Below are 26,115 nucleotides of genomic sequence, written 5' to 3'. Positions count from 1 at the left end.
GGGAGTAAAAACTAAATGACAAATAGGGTGGGATGGGGGGATGGTTTGGGTATTCTCTTTTCACTTTTATTTTTTATTCTTATTCTGATTCTTTCTGATGTAAGGAAAATGTTCAGAAATAGATTGTGGTGATGAACGCATAACTATATGATCATACTGTGAACAGTTGATTGTATACCATGGATGACTGTATGGTATGTGAATATATTTCAATAAAACTGAATTAAAAAAAAAAAAAGAAACTGATTGTGTTTTAAAACTTCAACTTCCGTGTGAGACCAAGGGAAGAGATACCTATTTGGTACAGGATCTAAATTTTCTAAACAGTACAACTCTACAGTCGATTTGTTCAAACACCACAATTGCATGGAACTTTGAATAGGAAGTGAGATACGGTAGGCTAGTATAGGCTGGAGTGAAATAGTGACACATCCCAGAGTAATTTGGGCAGATAATAAAAAATATATTTACAGCCTCCCCCTCCCCAGCCCCGAGGATCTGGGGGAAGGTGCGGATGTGTTGGACATCCTCACCTGGACTGGTGTTGATGTTGTCACAAACATTGGGACTGGTGGTTTGATGTGCTGAGCCCTCGATCATGGGACTTGCCCTTATGAAGCTCGTTACCGCAAAGGAGAGCCTAAACTTGCATGTAATTGTGCCTAAGAGTCTCCCCCTGAGTACCTCTTTGTTACTCAGATGTGGTCCTCTCTCTCTCTAACTGAGCCATCTCGACAGGTGAACTCACTGCCCTCCCCACTACATGGGACCCGACTCTCAGGGTTGTAAATCTCCCTGGCAATGCAGAATATGACTCCCTGGGATGAATGTGGACCCGGCATCATGGGACTGAGAGTATCTTCTTGACCAAAAGGGGGATGCAAAATGAGACGAAATAGTTTCAGTGGCTGAGAGATTTCAAACGGAGTCGAGAGGTCACTCTGGTGGACATTCTTATGCACTATATAGATAACACCTCTTAGGTTTTAATGTATTGGAATAGCTAGAAGTAAATACCTGAAACTACCAAACTCCAACCCAGCAGTCTGGACTCCTGAAGACAATTATATAATAATGTAGATTACAAGGGGTGACAGTGTGATTGTGAAGACCTTGTGGATCACACCCCCTTTATCTAGTGTATGGATGAGTAGAAAAATGGGGATAAAAACTAAAGGACAAATGGGGTGGGATGGGGGGATGATTTGAGTGTTCTTTTTTCACTTTTATTTTTTATTCTTGTTCTGGTTCTTTCTGATGTAAGGAAAATGTTCAGAGATAGATTGTGGTGATGAACGCATAACTATGTTATCATACTGTGGACAGTGGATTGTATACCATGGATGATTGTATGGTGTGCGAATGTATTTCAATAAAACTGAATTTAATAAAAAAAAAAGCAAATAAAAACAAGGCAGGAGAAAATAAAAAGCTCAAAGTATGTGAAACAAATATAAAAAAAAATAGGAGCAAAAATAAAAGTAAAAAGAACAACCAAAACATCCCATACTACGCCTCCCCCAAATTATTCATTTACTTTTACCCATCCTTCTACTCATCCATCCATACACTGGGCAAAAGGAGTGTGGGTCACAAGGCTTACACAATCACATGGTCATACCGTATAAGCTATACAATTATATGTTTGCCTTTAAGAATCAAGGATACTGGATTGCAGTACAACAGTTTCAGATATTTCCTTCTAACTATTCTAATAAACTGAAAACTAAAAAGGGATATCTGTATAACACATAAGAGTTACCTCCAGAATGACCTCTCCACTCCATTTGAAATCTCTCAGCCACTGAAACTTTATTTTGTTTCATTTCTCTTCCCCCTTTTGGTCCAAGAAGGTTTTTTAGAGACTTCTTTACCCTTGAAGTTCTGAAATTTCACCAGGATCATTCAATTAATGAATTAATCAAATATTGAATGTATATTTTATGTTGCACACAGTGGGGGTAATACAGCCATGAACATTATAGATTGCATCCCTGCTATTATTTATCGAGCTTCCATTTTCTTAATAAGAAATTTTATTTTGAGATAAATTCAAACTTACAGGAACAGTTGCAAAAACAGTACAAACCCCATACATAGAACTCCAGCATACCCCGACCCCCCTCCCCCGATACCCCGATCCACCACCTTCAACATCCTGTCACACCACCATTTCTTTCTTTCTTTCCCTCCCTCCCTCTCTCTCTCCCTCCCTATCACCCATCATCTATTGCTCTGTCTTCTGAACATATGAGAGCAAGCTGCACACATCCTTGAACAAACACTATAATTCACATATACCATTCCCATGAACAAGAACATTCTTTTATGCAATCCCATTAAATGCAGCTAAGAAGTTCAGAGCTTCCATTTTTATGGGGGGAGGAGTCAGACAAGAAACAGATACATAAATGCAGGTCGCACTAAGTGCAATTAAGGGAATGAACAAGGTGAAATGATAGAGGGTGATGGCTGGAGGAGGGGTCTACTATTTACAGAAGGTGCTGAAGGGAGCAGCTGATTCTAAATAAGTATAGCATGTGAAAATGCACTGAGGAGGAGAGGATGCATGCTGAATTTTCAGGATTAATCTTTCATGGCTCTTAACTTTCCTCTTCTATTGTCTATCTCTTGAACTTCAGGGCTCCTCATTTGAGATATTCTTCAAAAGCATCTTCCAGATTCTGTCTTCAGTTTATCCATTCAATGTATTCCACCTTGTGTCTTCTGCTCTTTTCATAGTAGCTTGTTCTTAGTTTATGAGTGTAGAATCAATATTTAAGAATTTTTCATATTCCTTCAATTATCTTTTTTTCCTCTAATTTTTCCTGTTCCAGTTGTCATTCTTAGTTCTTCTCTGTTGTGCTATTGGTTTTTGTTAAATTAATTAATTCAACATCCTGTACATACTTATTGAGTACCTTCTATATGCCAGGCATGGTGAGGAAATCTAAGACCCCATCTCCATGAAACTTACATTGTAGTTGGGAAGATAAAATATAAACCCATATGGAGATAATATGATGTAGGGAAGTGATAAATGCTCTAACAGAAAATAAAGCAGAAAACAGACAGAGGACCTGAGGTACAGAAATCATGGAAGGCTTCTCTGAAGGGGTGTTGTATAAGCAGAGACCAGAATGAAATGAGAACAAACCTCTTGCAAAGTGAACAGGAGATGCAGAGTTCCTGACATGTGAACATGCTCGGCATGTATGAAGAATGGAAAGGAGACCAATGCAGCTGGATTGGAGTGGACTGAGAGGAAAAGTGGTAGGAGGTAAGATCAGAGAGGGGCATGGGCTAAATTATGCAGGGCCTTGTGGGCCATAGGTGGTGGGACTTGGGCTTTTACTCTGATGGGAGCCAGTGGGGGAGTTCTGAGTAGATAAGTTTCCTTACTTGAGTTAGAATTTAACAGGATCCCTCTGGCTGTTGTGAGGATGAGAGACTGTAAGGGGGCAAGGGAGGAAGCAGGAAAGCTACTGAGAAGGTTTCTGCAAGAGTCCAGATGAGCAATGGTGGGGATAGCAGTGGAGGTGGTAAGAATGATTAGATTACTGTTTTGGTTTGCTAAAGCTGACCAAATACAATATACCAGAAACGGACTGGCTTTTAACAATGGGGATTTATTAGCTTACAAATTTACAGTTCTAAGGTCATGAAAATGTCCCAATTAAGGCATCAACAAGATGATACCGTCTCTAAAGATGGGTTAACGGCAAGCTTGGGCTCCTCTGTCAGATAACAAGGCACATGGCGATGTCTGCTGGTTCTTCCCTTCTGGGTGTCTTTTCTTCAGCTTCTGACTTCTCCATCTGTGGCCTTTTCCCTAAACTTCTCTAGGTGTTTCTCTCTGTTTTCTGTGTGTTCTTTTATTCTCTTATAAAGGAGTCCAATAAGAGGATTAAGACCCACTGTGGGGCAGGCCTCAAAAGAAATAACCTAATCAAATGGTCCCACCTCCAATAGGAATGGATTATCTACACCCATAGGAATGGATTAAAAGAACATAATCCTTTCTGGGATACATACAGCCTCCACACTACCACAATTATGGATATAGTTTGAAGGTGGAGCCAATAGGATTTCCTCAGAGATTAGATGTGGGGGTGAGAAAAAGAGAGAGAGGAGCCAAGGGTGACTTCAGCGTTTTCAGTTTGAGAAGCTGGGCGAATGATGGGCCATTTACTGAGATGAGGGAAGACTAAGGGAGGAGCAGGATTCTTTTTGGGTGGGGGGAGGCAGTAAATCAAGAGTTCCACTTTGGACAAGTTAATATTGAGATGCCTATTAAACAACCAAGCTGAGATGTTGGGCAGGCAGCTGGATTTGTATCTGGAGTTCATGGGAGAGGTTCATGTTTGAGATCCATTTGGGAGCAACAGAAAACAAATACTGTTTAAGGGAAATAGAGGGAAAGAGAGGTCTGTAGTATCTCTCATTGGCAATGAAATGTTCCAGCCTGAAGTGACACGTACCACTTCCACTCACAACTCATGGTCCCACTCAGGAAGTGTGATCCTATTATATTCCATGTTCCTGGAAGGGAGAAAAGAAGTGACAATAATGGCAAACAGTATGTATGACCACCAGAGAGAGTCATCGAACTTGTTTTTATTTCTGCAAATGTATTTTGGGTGTGGTTACCTTATCTCTTTTTTTTCCCACATCAGCCTGATTCCATCTGCTTTCTCTCTTTTAGAGACTGCTTCGGAATATCTGGTCCACTGATGGCTCCATTTCTTGACAAGCACCACCAAGGAGTTTCTTTTCAATGTATTTTTGGGGTTGCTCTGAGGAATTTGGGGTAGGGAGGAAGATAAATGAGAGTGCTACTAGACCATTTTGTTACACTTTCCCAGAAGGCTTTAAAAAATAGCAAATCAAAACATGTCACTGCTGGGCTTCAGGCTTTCAGGACTTACTTCAGTTCCTTGAATTTGCCAAGCTGCTTCTCACCTTAGCGCCTTTTCATTTGCAGTTCCTGCTGCCTGAAATACTTTTCCCTTACACCCTTTCCCCTGGCTAACTCCTCCTGGATCTTCAGTTCTCAGCCTAAATACCCTTTCTAAGAGGGAATTTTCCCAGACTCCCTCCAGTATGGGTGGTACACCCCCTTTTTGCTGTGTACTTGACAACTCTGGTGTAGAGGCTAGATATATAGAACTTCATTTGTTAGGTATTGCCTGACAACAATCCAGAATGGCTGCTCAAGTCCATACTTGAAGATTCAACATCTCAACACTTGGCATGATTCAGTTTTCTAATTTTTGCCAATAAGATGGGTGTAAAGTAATCTTTCATTATTTATTTACTTTTTTTTATTTTTTTTCATTTTTATTGAGATTGTTCAGATACCATACAATTATCCAAAGATCCAAAGTGTACAATCACTTGCCCCTGGGTACCCTCATACAGCTGTGCATCCATCACACTTAATTTTTGTTCAATTTTTAGAAACTTTTCATTGCTCCAGACAAGAAAAAAAGTGAAAGATGAAAAGAGAAAAAAAGAAAAGGAAACTCTAAACCTCCCCTATCCCTAACCAACCCCCCTCAATTGTCAACTTCTAGTATTGATATAGTACGTTTGTTACTGTTTATGAAAAAATGTTGAAATACTACTAACTGTAGTATATAGTTTGTAATAGGTATATAGTTCTTCCCTATATGCCCCTCTCTTATTAACTTCTAATTGTATTGTCATACATTTGTTCTGGTTCGTGAAGTGATTTCTAGTATTTGTACAGTTGATCATGGACATTGCCCACCATAGGATTCAGTTTTATACATTTCCATCTTTTGACCTCCAACTTTCCTTCTGGTGACATATATGACTCTGAGCTTCCCCTTTCCACCTCATTCACACACCATTCGGCGCTGTTAGTTATTCTCACATCTTGCTACCAACACCCCTGTTCATTTCCAAACATTTAAGTTCATCCTAATTGAACATTCTGCTCATACTAAGCAAGAGCATCTACATTTCTTCCACAAGGCAGGAGGGAGAGTCAAAGAAGGTAGAGAGGCAAAAGAAAGAGGTAACAAAAAAATGACAGCTAGGAAGCAGCAAAAGGAAAAATAACCTTAAATCAAAGTAGAATAAAGAATCAGACAATACCACCAATGTCAAGTGTCTAACATGCCTCCCCTATCCCCCCCCTCTTATCTGCATTCACCTTGGTATATCACCTTTGTTACATTAAAGGAAGCATAATACAATGATTCTATTAGTTACAGTCTCTAGTTTATGCTGATTGCATCCCTCCCCCAATCCCTCCCCATTTTTAACACCTTGCAAGGTTGACATTTGCTTGTTCTCCCTCATAAAAGAACATATTTGTACATTTTTTTTTTTCATTTTTATTGAGATTGTTCAGATACCATACAATTATCCAAAGATCCAAAGTGTACAATCACTTGCCCCTGGGTACCCTCATACAGCTGTGCATCCATCACCACACTTAATTTTTGTTCAATTTTTAGAAACTTTTCATTACTCCAGACAGGAAATAAAGTGAAAGATGAAAAAAGAAAAAAAGAAAAGGAAACTCTAAACCTCCCCTATCCCTAACCAACCCCCCTCAATTGTTGACTCCTAGTATTGATATAGTACGTTTGTTACTGTTTATGAAAAAATGTTGAAATACTACTAACCATAGTATATAGTTTGTAATAGGTATATAGTTCTTCCCTATATGCCCCTCTATTATTAACTTCTAATTGTATTGTCATACATTTGTTCTGGTTCATGAAGTGATTTCTAGTATTTGTACAGTTGATCATGGACATTGCCCACCATAGGATTCAGTTTTATACATTTCCATCTTTTGACCTCCAGCTTTCCTTCTGGTGACATATATGACTCTGAGCTTCCCCTTTCCACCTCATTCACACACCATTCGGCGCTGTTGGTTATTCTCACATCTTGCTACCAACACCCCTGTTCATTTCCAAACATTTAAGTTCATTCTAATTGAACATTCTGTTCATACTAAGCAAGAGCATCTACATTTCTTCCACAAGGCAGGAGGGAGAGTCAAAGAAGGTAGAGAGGCAAAAGAAAGAGGAAACAAAAAAAAATGACAGCTAGGAAGCAGCAAAAGGAAAAATAACCTTAAATCAAAGTAGAATAAAGAATCAGACAATACCACCAATGTCAAGTGTCTAACATGCCTCCCCTATTCCCCCCTCTTATCTGCATTCACCTTGGTATATCACCTTTGTTACATTAAAGGAAGCATAATACAATGATTCTATTAGTTACAGTCTCTAGAGTTTATGCTGATTGCATCCCTCCCCCAATGCCTCCCCATTTTTAACACCTTGCAAGGTTGACATTTGCTTGTTCTCCCTCGTAAAAGAACATATTTGTACATTTTATCACAATTGTTGAATACTCTAGATTTCACCAAGTTACACAGTCCCAGTCTTTATCTTTCCTCCTTTCTTCTGGTGTCTCACATGCTCCCCATCTTTCTCTCCCAACCGTATTCATAGTTACCTTTGTTCAGTGTACTTACATTGTTGTGCTACCATCTCCCAAAATTGTGTTCCAAACCATGCACTCCTGTCTTCTATCACCCTGTAGTGCTCCCTTTAGTATTTCCTGTAGGGCAGGTGTCTTGTTCACAAAGTCTCTCATTGTCTGTTTGTCAGAAAATATTTTGAGCTCTCCCTCATATTTGAAGGACAGCTTTGCTGGATACAGGATTCTTGGTTGGTGGTTTTTTCTCTTTCAGTATCTTAAATACATCACACCACTTCCTTCTTGCCTCCATGGTTTCTGCTGAGAGATCCGCACATAGTCCTATGAAGCTTCCTTTGTATGTAATGGATTGCTTTTCTCTTGCTGCTTTCAGGATTCTCTCTTTGTCTTTGACATTTGATAATCTGATTATTAAGTGTCTTGGCGTAGGCCTATTCATATCTCTTCTGTTTGGAGTACGCTGCGCTTCTTGGATCTGTAATTTTATGTCTTTCATAAGAGATGGGAAATTTTCATTAATTATTTCCTCTATTATTGCTTCTGCCCCCTTTCCCTTCTCTTCTCCTTCTGGGACACCAATGATACGTACATTATTGTACTTTGTTTCATCCTTGAGTTCCCGGAGACGTTGCTCATATTTTTTCATTCTTTTCTCCATCTGCTCCTTTGCATGTAGGCTTTCAGGTGTTTTGTTCTCCAGTTCCTGGGTGTTTTCTTCTGCCTCTTGAGATCTGCTGTTGTATGTTTCCATTGTGTCTTTCATCTCTTGTGTTGTGCCTTTCATTTCCATAGATTCTACTAGTAGGTTTTTTGAACTTTTGATTTCTGCCGTATACATGTCCAGTGCTTCCTTTACAGCCTCTATCTCTTTTGCAATATCTTCTCTAAACTTTTGAATTGATTTAGCATTAGTTGTTTTAAATTCCTGTATCTCAGTTGAAGTGTACGTTTGTTCCTTTGACTGGGCCATAACTTTGTTTTTCTTAGTGTAGGTTGTAATTTTCTGTTGTCTAGGCATGGTTTCCTTGGTTATCCAAATCAGGTTTTCCCAGACCAGAACAGGCTCAGGTCCCAGAGCAAAGAAATATTCAGTATCTGGTTTCCCTGCGGGTGTGTCTTAGAAAATTGCTCCACCCTTTGATGCCTCGGGTCACTGTGCTTTTCTGCCCAGCAGGTGACGCCTGTTAGCCTATAATTCTTGACTGGTGTGAGGCGGTATGGCCGTGTTCCCCCAGGCTCTGGGGTCTGGTTCTGAATGGAAAGGGCCCCACCCCTTTCCTCCTAGAGAAGACAGAACCCCCAGGCGGAGGTCATTAGCATTTCAATGGTCTCGCCCTCTGCTTGTGCTGTCTCCGCCCTTCCCCGAGTCACAGCCCTGGAAGCTTAAAATGACTGGGGCTTTCTCCACTGAGCCGAAAAAGAAACAGATAGTCCCCTTCAGACCCAGTCAAGGCGACCCTCCGGCTCTCCCAGGTCAGTCGTCACCCAAAGCCTCTGTCTGTTTTTTAGGGCTGCGTACCTGTAGTGAGCAGTTCACACTCGCTACTTAAAACCCCAGTTGGAGCTCAGCTGAGCCGTATTCGCTTGCTAGGAGAGAGCGTCTCTCTGGCACCACGCGGCTCCGCAGCTTGGGCTATGGGGGAGGGGGTCTCCCTACCTGGTTCCGCAGGTTTTACTTACAGATTTTATGCTGTGTTCTTGGGCATTCCTCCCAATTCAGGTTGGTGTGTGATGAGTGGATGGTCTCGTTTGTCCCCCCGCAGTTATTCTGGATTATTTACTAGTTGTTTCTGGTTTTTTGTAGTTGTTCCAGGGGGACTACTTAGCTTCCACTCCTCTCTATGCCGCCATCTTGCCCGAGTCCTCCATATTTGTACATTTTATCACAATTGTTGAATACTCTAGATTTCACCAAGTTACACAGTCCCAGTCGTTATCTTTCCTCCTTTCTTGTGGTGTCTCACATGCTCCCCATCTTCCTCTCTCAACCATATTCATAGTTACCTTTGTTCAGTGTACTTACATTGTTGTGCTACCATCTCCCAAAATTGTGTTCCAAACCACACACTCCTGTCTTCTATCACCCTGTAGTGCTCCCTTTAGTATTTCCTGTAGGGCAGGTGTCTTGTTCACAAAGTCTCTCACTGTCTGTTTGTCAGAAAATATTTTGAGCTCTCCCTCATATTTGAAGGACAGCTTTGCTGGATACAGGATTCTTGGTTGGTGGTTTTTCTCTTTCAGTATCTTAAATATATCACACCACTTCCTTCTTGCCTCCATGGTTTCTGCTGAGAGATCCGCACATAGTCTTATGAAGCTTCCTTTGTATGTAATGGATTGCTTTTCTCTTGCTGCTTTCAGGATTCTCTCTTTGTCTTTGACATTTGATAATCTGATTATTAAGTGTCTTGGCATAGGCCTATTCATATCTCTTCTGTTTGGAGTACGCTGCGCTTCTTGGATCTGTAATTTTATGGCTTTCATAAGAGATGGGAAATTTTCATTCATTATTCCCTCTATTATTGCTTCTGCCCCCTTTCCCTTCTCTTCTCCTTCTGGGACACCAATGATACGTACATTATTGTACTTTGTTTCATCCTTGAGTTCCCGAAGATGTTGCTCATATTTTTTCATTCTTTTCTCCATCTGCTCCTTTGCGTGTAGGCTTTCAGGTGTTTTGTTCTCCAGTTCCTGAGTGTTTTCTTCTGCCTCTTGAGATCTGCTGTTGTATGTTTCCATTGTGTCTTTCATCTCTTGTGTTGTGCCTTTCATTTCCATAGATTCTACTAGTTGTTTTTTTGAACTTTTGATTTCTGCCGTATACATGTCCAGTGCTTCCTTTACAGCCTCTATCTCTTTTGCAATATCTTCTCTAAACTTTTTGAATTGATTTAGCATTAGTTGTTTAAATTCCTGTATCTCAGTTGAAGTGTACGTTTGTTCCTTTGACTGGGCCATAACTTTGTTTTTCTTAGTGTAGGTTGTAATTTTCTGTTGTCTAGGCATGGTTTCCTTGGTTATCCAAATCGGGTTTTCTCAGACCAGAACAGGCTCAGGTCCCAGAGGGAAGAAATATTCAGTATCTGGTTTCCCTGAGGGTGTGTCTTAGAAAATTGCTCCACCCTTTGATGCCTCGGGTCACTGTGCTTTTCTGCCCAGCAGGTGATGCCTGTTAGCCTATAATTCTTGACTGGTGTGAGGAGGTATGGCCGTGCTCCCCCAGGCTCTGGGGTCTGGTTCTGAATGGAAAGGGCCCCACCCCTTTCCTCCTAGAGAAGACAGAGCCCCCAGGTGGAGGTCATTAGCATTTCAATGGTCTCACTCTCTGCTTGTGCTGTTTCCACCCTTCCCAGAGTCACAACCCTGGAAACTGAAAATGACTGGGGCTTTCTCCACTGAGCCAAAAAAGAAACAGATAGTCCCCTTCAGACCCAGTCCAAGGCAACCCTCCGGCTCTCCCAGGTCAGTCGTCACCCAAAGCCTCTGTCTGTTTTTTGGGGCTGCGTACCTGTAGTGAGCAGTTCACACTCGCTACTTAAAACCCCAGTTGGAGCTCAGCTGAGCTGTATTCACTTGCTGGGAGAGAGCTTCTCTGTGGCACCACGCGGCTCTGCAGCTCGGGCTATGGGGGAGGGGGTCTCCCGACCTGGTTCCGCAGGTTTTACTTACAGATTTTATGCTGTGTTCTCGGGCATTCCTCCCAATTCAGGTTGGTGTATGATGAATGGATGGTCTCGTTTGTCCCCCGCAGTTATTCTGGATTATTTACTAGTTGTTTCTGGTTTTTTGTAGTTGTTCCAGGGGGACTACTTAGCTTCCACTCCTCTCTATGCCGCCATCTTGCCCGAGTCACATTATTTATTTTTAAATTTTCACAATTTTCCCTTCTCTAATCATTAATGAAGTTGAGCATCTCTTCATATGCTTGATAACTTCATGGGTTTCCTCTTGTGTGACTTGTCTCTATCCTTTGGCCATCTTTCTTTGGGCTTCCTGTCTTTTTCTCCTTGATTTTCCACAGTCCCTCTCGTATTCTGGATGTTTAACCTCTTCCCATTTCAGATATAGCAAATATCATTTCCCAGCCTGTCTGTTAACTTTGTGTATGGGGTCATTCATTAAACAGAAACCTTAAATTTTGATGGGTTTATCATCATCTACAATCTTCCTTGTCTTTTGTGCTTTTGGCATTTTGTTTAAGAAGTCCTTCCCCATCCCTAGTATATTTTCTATTAATTAATTTTTTTCCTTTTACATTAAGGTCTTTCAGCCATCTGGGTTAAAGAAGTTTTAACATTTTCTCCACAGAGGTCTTACTTATCCCATTTACATTAGTCTTCTATTGCTGTGTAACAATATTACTACAAAATTAATAACTTGAAACAACATACATTTATTATCTCATTGTTTATGTCGATCAGGAGTCCAGACTCAGTCAGGTCCTCTGCTTAGGGTCTCACAAAACTTCAGTCAAGATGTTGACTTGAGCTGCAGTCTCATCTTAGGCTTGACCAGGGAAGGATGTGCTTCCAAGCTCATCAGGTTGTTGGCAGAATTCAGTTCCTTGCAGTTGTAGGCTAGGGGCATCAGCTTCTTACTGGCTGTTGGCTAGAGGCCACCCTCAGCTCCTAGTGGCTGCTCATTGTCCTTTGCCGTATAGGGTTCCCCAAAGTGGCCACTTACTTCATCAAAGCCGGCAAGGGAGAGGTTCCTCACAAATGGACAGTACAACCTTATGTAACATAATCACGTACAAGTAATCACATACATCTCAGCACATCTCACCCCCTTCGCCACATTCTACTGGTTAGAAGCAAGTCAAAGGTAACACCCATGAGATGCAAGGGCATGAATTACTGGATGCGGGAATCATGGGTAGGGGAACTGTAAGAATCTGTCTGCCACATTCTGCCTTCTGACCCCTCAATGATTCACTTCCTTCTTACCTGCAAAATACAGTCACCCCACCCAAGGTCCCCAAGAGTCCCCTCCCATTATAGCATCTGCTGAAAGTTCAGAATCTCGTCAACAGAATTGGGTTCCGGGGTGGATGAGGATCATTGGGTGTAGTTCCTCTTGATCTGTCAATCTATAAAACTAAAGAGACAAGTTATCTGTGCCCCCTCCCCATGTACAATGGATAACAACTATAGACATTCCTGTTCAAAAAGGGTGAAAATGGAATGTACAAAGGAGTCACCACAGTTCTGAAATCCAGCCAGACAAATATTAGGAGTTCCTTAATTAGGTTTCAGGGTCTCTGTTCAGCCCTCCTTTCTTTTTTCACAAAAGGGGTTTGCAGTTGTGCAATTTTATCAGCCTACATCCTGGCATTAGAGTCTTGGGGGTCTGACAGCCTCCTTTCATTTTATACTTTTTCTGTCCCTTTTGGTCCAAACTGACAGTATTTTTGCTGAACTAATACTTTGTGAGTCTCCCATGGATTTCAGTGGGGTTCACTCCATTGGAGAAAAGCCATATCCACGTATCTTTTCCAGATAAATCCTTTCCTACCTTGGGTTCCTCTTTTTTTAAAAAATTCAATTTTATTGAGATATAGTCACATACCATACAATCATCCATAGTGTACAATCAATTGTTCACAGTACCATCATGTAGCTGTGCATTCATCACCACAATCAATTTTTGAACATTTTCATTACTCAAAAAAAAAAAGAAGAAGAAAAATAAAATAAAAAAGAACACCTAAAACATCCCAGCCCCCCCATCCCACCCTATTTTTCATTTAATTTTTGTCTCCATTTTTCTACTCATCGTCCATACACTGGATAAAGGGAGTGTGAGCCATGGGTTTTCACAATCACACGGCCACATCATGTAAGCTGCATAGTTATACAGTCGCCTTCAAGAATAAGGCAACTGGGCTGCAGTTCGACAGCTTCAGGTATTTTGTTCTAGCTATTCCAATACACTAAAAACTAAGAAGGAATGTCTATATAATGCATAAGAATACCCTCCAGAATGACCTCTCAATTCCATTTGAAATCTCTCAGCCAGTGAATCTTTATTTTGTTTCATTTCGCTTCCCCCTTTTGGTCAAGAAGACTTTCTCAATCCCACAATGCCGGGTCCAGGCTCATCCCTGGGAGTCATGTCCAGCATTGTCAAGGAGATTTACACTCCTGGGAGTCATGTTTGGGTTCCTCTTGAGTTGACTAAGTAACAACTCACTTAAACTTTCTAGATGGCCTATGGTTTGATTGGGAGTTTCTGTGAGCACACATTTATCTCTCTTCAAAGAGCTCTTTCTGTGACTGAATACTACTCTGATCCTTCAATCTTTCTGAAGTTTTAAGTAAAGGTTGTACAGTCACACCCCGGCATGATTTTTTAAAAAACTTTTAATTGTAGAAACATGTATACAACTTGACATTTCCTATTTAAACCACTTTCAAGTGTACAATTCAGAGGCATTAATTACATTTACAATGTTGTGCTACCATTGCCACCACCCGTTACAAAAACTTTTCCATCACCCCAAACAGAAGCTCTGTACCAATTAGCCATTAACTCCCCATTCTCCACCTGCATCTCAGCCCCTGTTAACCTTTATTCTAATTCCTGACTATGAATTTACATATTCTCATTATTTCATCTAAGTGAGATCTTCCATATTTGTCCTTTTGTATCCAGCTTATTTTACTCAACGTGCTGTCTTCAGGGCTCATCTATGTTGTAGCATGTACTAGCACTTCATTACTTTCTATGGCTGAATATATTCCATTGTAAGTATACACCACATTTTGTTTATCTATTCATCTGTTGATGGACAATTGGGTTGCTTCCACCTTTTGGCAATTGTGAATGATGCTACTATGAACATCGGTGCTATGCAAATATCTGTTCGAGTCCCTGCTTTCAATTCTGGGTTTGTACCTAGTAGCCGGACTGCTGGATCATATGGTAATTCTATACTTAACTTTCTGAGAAACCGCCAAACTTTTCCACAGCAGCTGCACCATTTTACATTCCCACCAACAATGTACAAGGGTTCCTATTTCTCCACAGCTTCGCCAACATTGGTTATTTCCCGATTTTTAAACTAACAGCCATTCTAGTGGGTGTGACATAGTATCTCGTTGTGTTTACTTGCCTTTGCCCAGTTTTGAGTTGTAAGGGTTACTATACTATTTTTAATTCCAAATGAAATATCATTATTGTTTTTAAATCCGATTATAATAGCAACGCGCATTCGTAACTTTTTTTTTCAGACAACAGAGAAAAGCATAAAGGAGAAAGTGACAAACTAACCATTAGTTATCTCCCTACCTAGAAAGAACCACTGTTAACATTTCCTTCCCAACATTTTTATTCTGGATGGATAAACATAATATACATTTTGCCAAAATCTTGTTATCATTGATACATCATTTTAAGTGGCTTGAAATCTTGTCTGGAATAATTTAGGAATAAAAGATCTTTCTATCCATGGAGAAACAAGTAAATACAGACAAGGAGTAGACAGAAAGTATTTATTGAGCTCCTACTGAATGCCATTCTTATTAAATCTCCCAAACCATCTGAGGGGCAGTTACCACGAAACCCCTTTTCGCAGATGTGGGGCTGAGCCGTAGCTGTCTCATCATCTGGATTCAATCCCTTTGCCCTCTAAAAAGCCTGGCCCACAGTAAGCGATCCATAATCTTCGATCCAAAAGTGAAGTAACGTTACGTCTCCTCCTTAAGGAGGGAAAGGTGGGCACCAGACCCGATTTCACCCTCACTGAGTCCATTTTTCCTGTCTTCTAAGGCGACAGCAAGGTCTGTTGCCCTGGCAACTGCCCTCCGGCTGCCATAGCAACCGCCATCTCAGGCTCCAGCTCTCCACCTTGCCCCTTGGACATCTCCATGGCGACCGGCGGGATGGAGGGTCTGCCAGAGACCTGAGGCTGCGCCTGCGTAGAGTGGCGGGGGGGGGGGGGGGTAGGGAGGAGGGGGGAGGGCAGGAGAAGGCACGGTTCCCGGGCGTGCGCAGCCGCAGAGGACCGCAGCCTTGCCCGCTAGCCCGGGCGCTGCACACTTGCCAGCCAGTCCGCCCGACCGGAGCCCGGCTCGCTGGGGCAGCATGGCGAGGTCGCCGCTGCTCGGCGGGCCGCGGGCCGGGGGCTTCAGCCTGTTGGTGCTGCTGCTGTTGGGCCTACTTCGGCCGCCCCCCGCGCTCTGCGCTCGGCAGGTCAAGGTGCGACCCTAGTTGGGCGCGGGGTGGGGGGTTGGGGCGGAGGATGCTGGGGGCTGGGGTCGGTGCCTCGCTGCCTCGCCCTTGCTGGACAAGCTCCTGGCCAGTGCGGAGAGATCGGCGAAGGTGGCCTGAGGTCCCCACGCCAGTCCACCCCCAGACCAGGCCGGCGCACCCGAGACCAGGCTCAGTCTCTGGATCCGCAGGGTGGTGGCGTCCCCAGCTCGGCCTTGCCCACTTGACCCTAAGCTGGGCCTGCCGCCCGAGGCGCTGTCCATCGGACTGGGGCGCGTTAATGGAGGGTGTGTGCAAATCGGTATGTGTGCGCATGATGCAATGACAGGGGGGTGGGGGTATCGTGTCCTTGTAAGGGTGTGTCCTTTCGTGTGACCGCTTCCGAGCGTCCATACGAAGGTGCCGTCGTGTGCCCGGGTGTGCAGTGTGTGCGATAATGGGGTTGGATCTTGTTTTCCTGCGTGACTTTGTGTGCTTGTGAAGCCTGATCTGCGATGGTGTGGCATATGGGCGTGTCTTTCTGTGTGTCTCTGTGTGTGTCTGTGTGATTTCGGTTTTGTGTGGGAAGGGGTGGTCTTTGCATCCCAGTCTACACATTTTATTTTGGTTCGGTTGGACTGCGTGGCGGGGATTTTGTATGCGCATTCGTGACGCTGTCTCCCGCTGTTTCTTCATGGAGCTCTGTCGCGGTGGGGAAAGGGGCCATGATGTCTCCGTGCGGCATTTGTGTCTTGGAGGGGGTGGCGCGTGTCCTTGGAGCTGGGTGGCCTGGCGTTGGTAACTGCATAGGCAGCCGCGTGTGTGAATGTGCGCCATTCCTTGGATGTAGCATGTGTTGGGGTTGCATCCCCAGGTGAGTGTTTGTGAGGCTGTGATTGCTGGTGAGGGTGTGATTCCCCCCAATGAGAGTGGGGGGCTGAGGAGTGGTGGGCACCAGGCAAGAGCACCTGCAGCAGCTTCCTCCTGTTGCTTTTCAGGACTGTCTGCGTCAAGGATGGAAGAGTTAAAAATGATTTTATATATATATATATATAATATATATATAATCTATGTATGATGTGAGGAAAATTGATCAAATAAACCTCCACATCCACCACCTAGCCTAAGAAATAGAGCATGACCAATATATTAGAAGCGTCTGTGGGCAACCCTCCTTCCTCATCATCATTATCCTGTATTTTCTGTTCCTTGATCTCAAATTTTTATTTGTAGTTTATCACTTACCTATGTCTTGCTAGAGAATATATTGTTTCATTTTTCTTGCTTTTCAACATCACACAAATGGGCTGGAACCCAGAGTCTGGCTTCTGGTAGTCACTAGGGGTCACTAGGAATGTCATTGGGGTGCCTGGTTGTCTCAGGGAGTCTGCGGTGGAATTCTGCAACTTGCTTTTTTTGCTCTACATTGTTCATGAGATTTATCCATATTGAGGTACGTGGCTGTAATTCATTTATTTGTATTGCTACATATTTCATTCTGTGAGTATACCATGAGTAGTATACCATGAGTTGTATACACATTCTCCTGTCAGTGGACTTTTGGGTTGTTTCCAGGCTTTTCTTTCTTTGTCCCTCCCCCCACTTTTAATGCTATTTTGAACAGTGCTGTAGTAATCTTTCATGAACTCGTATCCAATTGTATAAGTGCAAGAGTTGCTCCGGAGTGTCACACCCCAGGATTGAGCCATAGGATATGTACATCTTTCTACACATTGCCAAATTGCTCTTCAAAGTTATTTTGCCATTTTAATTCCCACCAGCAATGTATGAGAGTTTCCATTTTTTCCTTATCCATGGCAACACTTGATAGGGCTTTAATTTGCATTTCCCTGATTACTAAGGAGGTTGACTATTTTTCATACATTTATTAAGCATTTCTTAATTTTGTGAAATATGTTTCATGTATTCTCATTTTTCGTATTGGTTTCTTTTTCTCTTATTGGCTTTCAGGAATTTTTTGTACAGTTTGAGTACTAATCCTTTATTGATTATTTATATAGCAGGCATCCCCTCCCTCTCCATGGTTTTACTTTTTGTTCTTTTTATGGTGTCTTGAGATAAAAAGACATTCTTAATATTGAATGCAGTCAAATTTATTTGTCTTTGCCTTTCCATTTTTCATGACTTTGGATGACTTGTTATTCCTACATCATTTATTGAAGAAGTCAATCCCATCCCCACTGCTCTGCAATGTCACGACCATCATGTAGCAAATGTCAAAATGTATGAGTCTATCTCTGAACTCTGTTCCATTCTATTACTTCCTTCAGCAGAGCTGAATCTGCTGTTTAACCTGTCCTTTGATTTTTTAATTTCATTTAAAATATATTTCTAGATGTTCTAGATGCTTCTTTTTCAGATCTTCGTGGTCATTTTTGTGGTCTTTTGTTGCTTACTCATACTTTTAATGCCCTCTTTTATTTCTTTAAACGTACTGAAATTTTACCACAGTTGCCTGAACTGAAAATTCATCGTTGGGTAATTTATCCTGTGGCTTAATTTGCACAGGTGCCAAATGACATAGGAACTAGATTATTCACCCCAGGATTGTTGATAAGTTTAACAGAAGATTGAAAACACCCCAAATGTCTATAACTGGAGTCTGGTTAAATAAACTATTGTACATCCACACAAAGGGATTCAATAAAGGAAGGAGAGGAAAAGAAAAAGGGAGAAAGAGAGAGAGAGAGAGAGAAAGAGAGAGAGTGAGTGCAATGCTGTCAATGTGCTAATATAGATAGAAAACTCCAAAAAGCAAGGTGCAGAACAGTCTGCCACCTTTTGGGTAAAAGAAGTGAACAATAGGAACTTATATTTGCATTTGCTTATATATTCATAAAGAAACCACAGATGGAGCGATGATGGTAGATATGACAGCTATAGAATTTTCTATATTAATGTTGTATTCCCTTATTTTTTGTAGTGATTTTTCAGTTGATTATTTAAGCGTTCCCTATATATAATCATATTATATACACATCCTGATAATTTTACCCCTTTATTTCAAAATTTTGTTCCTCTAACTTCTCTTTCCTTATCTGATTGCTTTAGCAGGTATCTTCAGAACACTATTAAATAACAGAGGTGATAGGGGACATTTTTGTCTTGTTCCTGACTTTAGGGGAAATGCTTATGCATTTAGTGTTTTTCCCTTAAGAATTAGGGCTGACTTTTGGATTGAGGCAGATATTTAACAATGCCTTTGAAAAAGTATTTAAAAATAACATATCCAGTTTTTTTTAGCAGTTCTGTAGTAGGAGGGTTTTTCCCAGTTTGTAGTCCCTCTTATTACCAGAAGTGAAAGCTACATACTTGCAAGACTTAAGTGTGAGTTGCTGTGTGTGTGTTTTGTGTGTTTGTATGTGACTAGCACAATCAGGTATCTGAGGGTCTGGGAGTCAACAGGGGCACTAGGAGGTCTCAGGGAGTCACCAGGAGGTCACTGGGGGATATCTGGGGGTCTCAAGGGGCCTGTTGGGGCCCTTGTGTGTCTGAGGTTCTCCTGGGGTATCTGGGTCTGGTCCTGGGACTCACTGGGAGGTCACTGGAGGCGTATGAGGGATTTAGGGGGAGGGTCTTAGGATTCTGCAGAGGTATTTGGAGTTTCTGGGGGCATACTAGAAGGTGATAGAGAGGTTTGGGGGAGTCTCAGGGATCTAAAGGAGTCTTTAGAATGACTGAAGGTCTCCAGGAACCCTAGAGCAAGTTCTGGGAATCACTAGGAAGTCCCTGGGGGATCTAGAGATCTTTAGTGGTCTTAAATGTGTCTGGAGATATTTGTGGGGGTCCCGTGACCTTCAGGGTGTCTAAGTATCTTCTGGGCCTTTTGGTTGCATCTGGGAATATGTGAAGTCCACGTAGCCTCCCGGGCTGGGAGTCCCTGGCCCCGCGGACGCTGACGCTCATCTTTTCCCCCACCTCATGTTCCCGCAGGAGCCCCGTGGTCTGGGCGCACCCTCGCAGCCCATGACCGAAGCTGGCGCTCCCCGCCGGTTTCGGCGGGCGGTGCCCCGGGGAGAGGCTGCGGGCGCGGTGCAGGAGCTGGCGCGGGCGCTGGCGCACCTGCTGGAGGCTGAACGGCAGGAGCGGGCGCGGGCCGAGGCCCAGGAGGCCGAGGATCAGCAGGCACGCGTCCTGGCGCAGCTGCTGGGCCTCTGGGGCGCTCCCCGCGCCTCCGACCCGGGCCTGGCCCTGGACGACGACCCGGACGCGCCCGCCGCGCAGCTCGCCCGCGCCCTGCTCCGCGCCCGCCTTGACCCTGCAGCCCTCGCAGCCCAGCTTGCCCCCGCCCCCGCCGCTGCTCTCAGACCCCGGCCCCCAGCCTACGAGGACGGCCCCGCCGGTCCCGACGCCGAGGACACCGGCGACGAGACGCCCGATGTGGACCCCGAGCTGCTGAGGTACTCAGCAAGGGATGGGAAGGGGGCAGGCGCCCGCATCCCGGGAAGATGAGGACTGGGGGCTGCGAGGGACTGCGGGGTCCTTCTGCTCCGGGTGGAGGAGCGGGCAGCTAGTCCTGGGGAGGGGCGGGGGTCCAGGACCTGGGAGGCAGTGGGCTCCCGGATTCAGGGCGTGGGGTCAAAGATGCCTGGTTGGAAGGACAGGGATGACATGGGAGAGGGGGCCTCCGATGCCGGGCTTCTAGGGTGGGGAAGTCCGTGGAAGGCGCCAGAGTTTTGGGGATCGGAGGTGGAGGTGGGGGCGTCTGTCTCCTGCAAGCAGTGGGTCGGGGACGGCCGGGTCCCCAGGCGGTAAGTGGGATTTGGAGCCGTGCAGTCTGGGTCCCGGTGGTGACACGTAGACACATCAGGGCTCACCGCTCTGCTTCCCCGGCAGGTATTTGCTGGGGCGGCTTCTCGCCGGGAATGCGGACCCCGAGGCTGCGGCAGTCCCGCGCCGCCTTCGCCGCGCGGCAGAGCAAGATCTGGGCCCTGCGGTGCCCTCTGAGGGCGTACTGGGGGCGCTGTTGCGCGTGAAACGCCTGGAGACCCCCGCGCCCCAGGCGCCGGCGCGTCGCCTCCTGCCACCCTGAGCACCGCGGGAGTCCCGCAGGCCCTCCGACCCAGGACTGCCCACGCCTCCACCTCCCAGACTGCTCTCCCTCAACGCGTGGAGAACGGCTTACAGCCCCGGTTGCCCTCTAACTCCAAGATCCCCACCCCTTGGCTCCACAATAAATATGATCTGAAGCAGCTATACGCTTGTCTGAGTGGTAGTGTGTGTGGGGGGAGGGGGGCGGCTGGAGGGCTGGGTGGTGGTGGCTGCCCTTAGATCAGGGCTGAGGGGCCCCTCCCGCTTTCCCCCAGGCTATGCCTCTCCTCACTGGGGGAGGCATCCAAATACACAAAGGCAGATCCTCCAGGATCCTGTGTCCCCCCTTTCAGGCTGTTCCGGTTTGCTAATGCTGCCATTATGCAAAATAGGTGAAATGGACTGGCTTTTATAAAGGGGATCGAAGGCCATAGAAGTGTCCAGACTAAGGCATCAACAAGATAATACCTTCACTGAAGAAAGGCCAAGGCTGATGGCATCCAGAACACCTGTCAGCTGGGAAGGCACGTGACTGGCGTCTGCTGGTTCTTTGCTCCCGGGTTGCGTTTCAAAATGACTTTCTCCAAAATGTCTTTGGGCTTCTCTCTCTCAGCTCTTGTGCATCCTTGCTTCTTTCTCCCAGGGCATTTCTCTCTAAGCGTCTGGGGGTCCTCTCTTAGCTTCTCCGGGGCAAACTGGGGGCTTCATCTCTTAGCTTAGCATCTCCAAATATCCTTCTATCTGCATCTCCAAGCATCTCTAAGTATCAACAGCAGTGTTGGCTTTTGAGCTCTCTTAAATATTAGTCCAGTGAACTTATGAAGACTAAAGTCTGGAATTAAAGAACATGGCTTTTCTGGGGGACATAATATATCCAAACTGGCACACAGGCCTCATTGGGGACTGGGGAGCTCAAAGGCCTTTAAGAACACTTTCAGGGCCTGCACCAGCATCTTGCCGCAATCCATCCTCCTGAGGCCCGAGGGGTTTGTCAAGGGGGGGAGCTGTTTGTGAGAAGTGTGAGTGGCGCTCGGACTGTGCTGGCCCGGATGTTCACATGCATACCTAGGCATCTTCGTGATGTGGGCAGGGGCATGGTGAGGTGAGAGAGAAAGGGCTTGGGGTCAGCCCTCCCCACCCCTGAGGAATCTGAGACTTTCCAACCTGGACTTCCGGGTCATTAAGGAAGTGTATTTGTCCAGGTAGGGGGGTAGGGAGGATGTATTGTGTCTGTGTTTGTTAGCTTGATTTGTCATTTTAAAATATCTAATCATATAATGTAGCCAATCTCTACCTCTGGCCTCTTGTCCCAGACCTTGAAGACACTGTGGGTTGGAGTGGTGGTGGCTGGTTTGTGACTGTGACCTTTGCGCTGGCTCTTCCTTCTCTCCCCAGCTACCTGCCAGTTTTTGTTCAAATGTCACCCACTCAAGACTTTCCTTGACTTCCCTGGCTAAGGAGCATCCCTGCTACTCTATTCCCTCCCCTGCCTTTAATACATACCCTTTATCACTAACTTTGTGCTACATATCTGTTTAATTTTCCTTCACCTGCACCCTCCCCCCGCCCCAGGAATGTCTTATCTACATGTCTTGTTCACCTCTACATCCCTCGCATCTGAAGCAAGGCCTGGCATACAGGGGGCTCCCCCAAATTTCTTGAATGACAGAGTTCTCATAATTCAAATTATGTTCTACAGTCCCACCCCACCCAGAAGACACTTGGCACAGAGGTTGTTTTGAAAACTAGGAACATCATTTATTTACTTTTGCACAAAATTTCTCAACCTGACTCACCACCACCAACACTAAATGTAACGTAAACCAAATGGAAACCTCCCTGAGAGAGGGGTCTATCTATCCCCAGGACACCAAAGGTATTCCAGCAGCTAGTTGCTCTGGGGTAGGGGGAGGGTCTCGTGTGAAAGGAACCATCATCTTGGGAGTGGGTGAGGGGCTGCTTTTCTTGATGAAGACCTTCAGGCCACAGAGCAGCCACAGCGGCAAGTGATCTTCTGGGGCTGGGCCCTCTCCCCCTGGGCCCCTGCCATGGCCTCCTGGACCCTCTGGATCTCATGGACAAGCAGGGAAAAGGCCTCCTCTACACCTTGGCGGGTCTTGGCTGAGGTCTCCACGAAGGGGGTCCCCCAGCTCTGGGCAAGGGCTGCAGCGGCAGCATGAGCATCTCCAGCAGAGGTCACAAGGTCGCACTTGTTGCCCACCAAGACGAGGGGCTGGGTGTAGTGAGGGCCCCAGGTGGCCCGCATCTGCTGCAGCTGGGTTAGAGAGGCGGGGTCGTCGAGGGCAAAGACCCCCAGCACACCGTCACCGATGGCCACACACTGGTCACGCAGAGCCCTGTGGGTTGCCTGCCCTGCTGTATCCAGCACATTCAGGATGCAGCCCCCACGGCCCAGGGCCACCTCCTTCCAGTAGGAATCCTGGATCGTGGGGTCATGATCCTCCACAAAGCACTGGTAGTTCAGCTGGATGATCAGTGCGCTCTTGCCCACGCCGCTGGCACCCACCACCACCGCCTTGTACTCGGGTAGCTGCTGGCTGACACCCTGGCAGCGTGCCAGAGACCTGTGCCTCTCCTCCTGGGAGCTAAGGTTCCATGTGCCCAGGCCCAGGTTGAAGATGCTAGACTTCGTGGGCAGTGCCATGCTGCCAGTGGGCAACTCCAGGAGAAGTGGACGGCAGGCCCTGCAAGTAGGAAAAGCAGAAAGAAAACTGGGATAGGTTAGGTGAGATCATATGGGGAGAGGGGACAGCTGGGTGTCACTGAATAAACATTTATTGAGTGCCTCACATGTGCTAATCACCTGATATGCTATATAAATTATGTCTGTTCTTTATGGTCTCTCTTTCTCTCCCTTCTACAACATAAAACTCTGTGAGGGCAGGGATGTTTTGTTTTGTTTTACCAGCTTTACTGCGATATGATTTACATCCCATCAAGTTCACCCATTTAAAGTGAGCAATTCAATGGTTTTTAGGATATTCACAGAGTTGCTCAACCATCACCATGACCTAATTTTAGAAGATTTTCATCACCCTGAAAAGAACCCCAGTGCCCACTTGCAGTCACCACCTCCCTTTCTGGAGGGCAGGAATTTTGTCTGCTTTGTTTCCCTGTCATACAGTATGCGCACATTTAGAAGCCTACCCTCAGGGAGTTTATGTTCAAAGGGGTGGAGATGGATGATTAACCAAAAAAATAAGTAAATTAGGGAGCATGTTAGCCATTATCATTATAATTTAATCCTTAGTTATTCATTATTCAGCATTCATTTATTGATTACCTACCATGTGGCCAGAATACAGAGATGAAAAAAGAAATAGACCAGAAATTCTGGCCTTCATGTGAAGGTTACATTCTAGAGGGGGAGACAGACAATAAACGAGATAAATCAGTAAAATATATTTTTGGAATAGGTGATGAGCACGCAGAAGGTGCTGGATAAATGTGAGGCATTATTATAACTTAATCCTCATTCATTAATTCAAGAATCTTACTGTGTGCCAGGAATTGGGCGGGTGTTGGGGATATGGCAGCAAACAAAATAAGACTAAAATCACTGCCCTGGTGAGGCTTATATCCTGGTGGTGAGAAATGACAATAAACAAGGTGATTAAGTAGAGTATCCTGCACTTGCAAGCACTCAATTTAGTAAATCACTACAAAGTCATTCAGTAAATATTTATGGGCGTTAGTTCCTGGTGCTGGCATCACAACTCTGGAAACCACAAGCAGTGGCAGTTTGGGGGAAGATTGGTGGGCTTGAGGTACTGGGGCGGGGGGGGGGGCGGTATATTGAGTTTGGGAGCTGGAGCTGAAGGGGTGGGGGGCAAGGGCTCAGATGGGGATCCAGCTTTGGCATCCTCAGTCCAGAGGGATGACTGAAGATGGACATTGGATGTGCTCGCTCAGGATGGGGAGTGGGGGATAAGGGGAGAAGTAAGCAAGGGACAGAGCTCTGGGGGTCCCCAACAGTCCGAGGAGAGAAAGAGGGAGAAGACACAGCTGTGAGGACAAACTGGGGAGGGGAAGACAATGGGAGCAGCAAGGCGGGAGCCACTGCAGCAGTCCAGACCACCCACAATGGTGGTGGCCATGTGATGGCCGTGGGCCTCGTGAGGAGAGGTAGGATTCCGGATAGAATCTGAAGGTGGACTGACAGGATTTCCTGAAACATTACTTTAGAGTTTAAAAGGTAGGAGTGTAGGGGGGTGGGAGATGAGGGTGGGGCTGTCCTAAGTTTTGAGCCTGAGCCCCTGCGAAGCTGAAGATGCCATCATCTGAGGTGGAAGAGACATGAGAAGGGCTCCATCCCCTTGACCAAGGTGGGCACGATGATAATAAGGGCAGCAGATATTTACTGAGTGCTTAGTAGGCACCAGGTGATTTGCCTGGCATTCCCACCCTTCACGACACCCGCTCGGCTTTACCAGGCGAGGTTCAGTGAGGTGACCATGCCCCTCGGGGATACAGCAAAAGAGGGGTCTCAGCCTTCTCAATCCATTGCAGGGTGGAAACCCTGGCCCAGGTCTCCCCTTTACAAGCCATGGGAGCGAGGGGCTGGGAGGTTGGCTGAGGACCTCGCGGAGAAGGGGAGGGGTAGGGGAAGGACTCCTCCAAGCCCAAGACATGGGGACCTTCCCGACCTCGCTCACGCCCCTAAAACCCGGCTCCGAAAAGACCTCCCAGGTCGGGTACAGGGTCGGGGTCCGGGCCGGAAACTAGAGGCCCGGCCGGCTCGGCTCACCTCTATGCTGGGAAAGGTGGTCCCGTTTCTCCCCGGCCGGCGCTCTCACAGAAAGCCTAGGTACTTGCACCCAGCCCGCACAGCAAGTGTTGGGGAAGGGGGTTGTAGGCATGCGCGGCGCTGCTTCGGGTACCTCCCGCCGGCACCCTGGCGCTGCCCTGGGGGTGAGCACAAGGTCATGCCCCGGGCATGCCCTGCAGCCCCACCAGCACATGTGCGCAAAGGAGGGCCCCTTGGGGGTGCGCAGGGCTCCCCGCCTGCTGCCCCGCGTCCTGGTAGCATTGTGTGTGTGTGTGGGTGTGGATTTTGACCTGAATGGCCATACTTTGGGAACCGTTTTGCGAGTGCCTCTTGGAGGCCATGGAGATTGTCCCGGCCTGATCCAGGCTTTTGGGAGCTGCCGAGAGGGCAGGGTCCACGCCTGGAGGGAAAGACCTCCAGGGGAGGAGCTATTGTGTCAGGACAGAAGAACCTGATTTTATTGGAGGCGGATCTGCATGTAACTCGAGTTTTCCCAGGCTCCCTTGCCGCTAGGGCAGCCATGTGACACAGTTCTGACCAATGGTGAGCGGGAGTCATTGGACGGGGCATCTCAAAAACTTAAAAGGGGGATG

The 26,115-nt window shown here is 45.7% G+C and overlaps 2 protein-coding genes across 4 annotated transcripts; one reads left to right on the top strand and one right to left on the bottom strand.

The window, feature by feature from the left end:
* Positions 1–8,901: 8,901 nt before the first annotated feature.
* PCSK1N (proprotein convertase subtilisin/kexin type 1 inhibitor) lies at positions 8,902–20,898 on the top strand. 3 transcript variants are annotated; one of them, XM_037821783.1, is made up of 3 exons: positions 8,902–8,964; positions 19,636–20,102; positions 20,539–20,898. In XM_037821783.1, the coding sequence occupies exons 2-3, from the start codon at positions 19,669–19,671 to the stop codon at positions 20,732–20,734; spliced, it is 630 nt and encodes a 209-aa protein (XP_037677711.1). In that variant the 5' UTR covers positions 8,902–8,964; positions 19,636–19,668; the 3' UTR covers positions 20,735–20,898. The 3 variants fall into 3 exon arrangements, with proteins under 3 accessions (XP_037677711.1, XP_037677710.1, XP_037677709.1); XM_037821782.1 differs by lacking the exon at positions 8,902–8,964 and adding an exon at positions 15,471–15,690; XM_037821781.1 differs by lacking the exon at positions 8,902–8,964 and adding an exon at positions 15,754–16,003.
* A 1,606-nt stretch (positions 20,899–22,504) lies between these two features.
* ERAS (ES cell expressed Ras) lies at positions 22,505–26,104 on the bottom strand. The gene is made up of 2 exons (XM_037821945.1): positions 25,502–26,104; positions 22,505–23,438 (listed from the first exon to the last, which is right to left on the bottom strand). Exon 2 carries the CDS (start codon positions 23,396–23,398, stop codon positions 22,712–22,714), a length of 687 nt encoding a protein of 228 aa, XP_037677873.1. The 5' UTR covers positions 23,399–23,438; positions 25,502–26,104; the 3' UTR covers positions 22,505–22,711.
* Between the last annotated feature and the right edge of the window lie 11 nt (positions 26,105–26,115).

The sequence above is a fragment of the Choloepus didactylus genome, chromosome X, assembly GCF_015220235.1.
Source record: "Choloepus didactylus isolate mChoDid1 chromosome X, mChoDid1.pri, whole genome shotgun sequence".
NCBI classification, from domain to species: Eukaryota; Metazoa; Chordata; class Mammalia; order Pilosa; family Megalonychidae; genus Choloepus; species Choloepus didactylus.
Note: the sequence above shows the minus strand (reverse complement) of the source record. Positions and strands in the feature narration are given on the sequence as shown.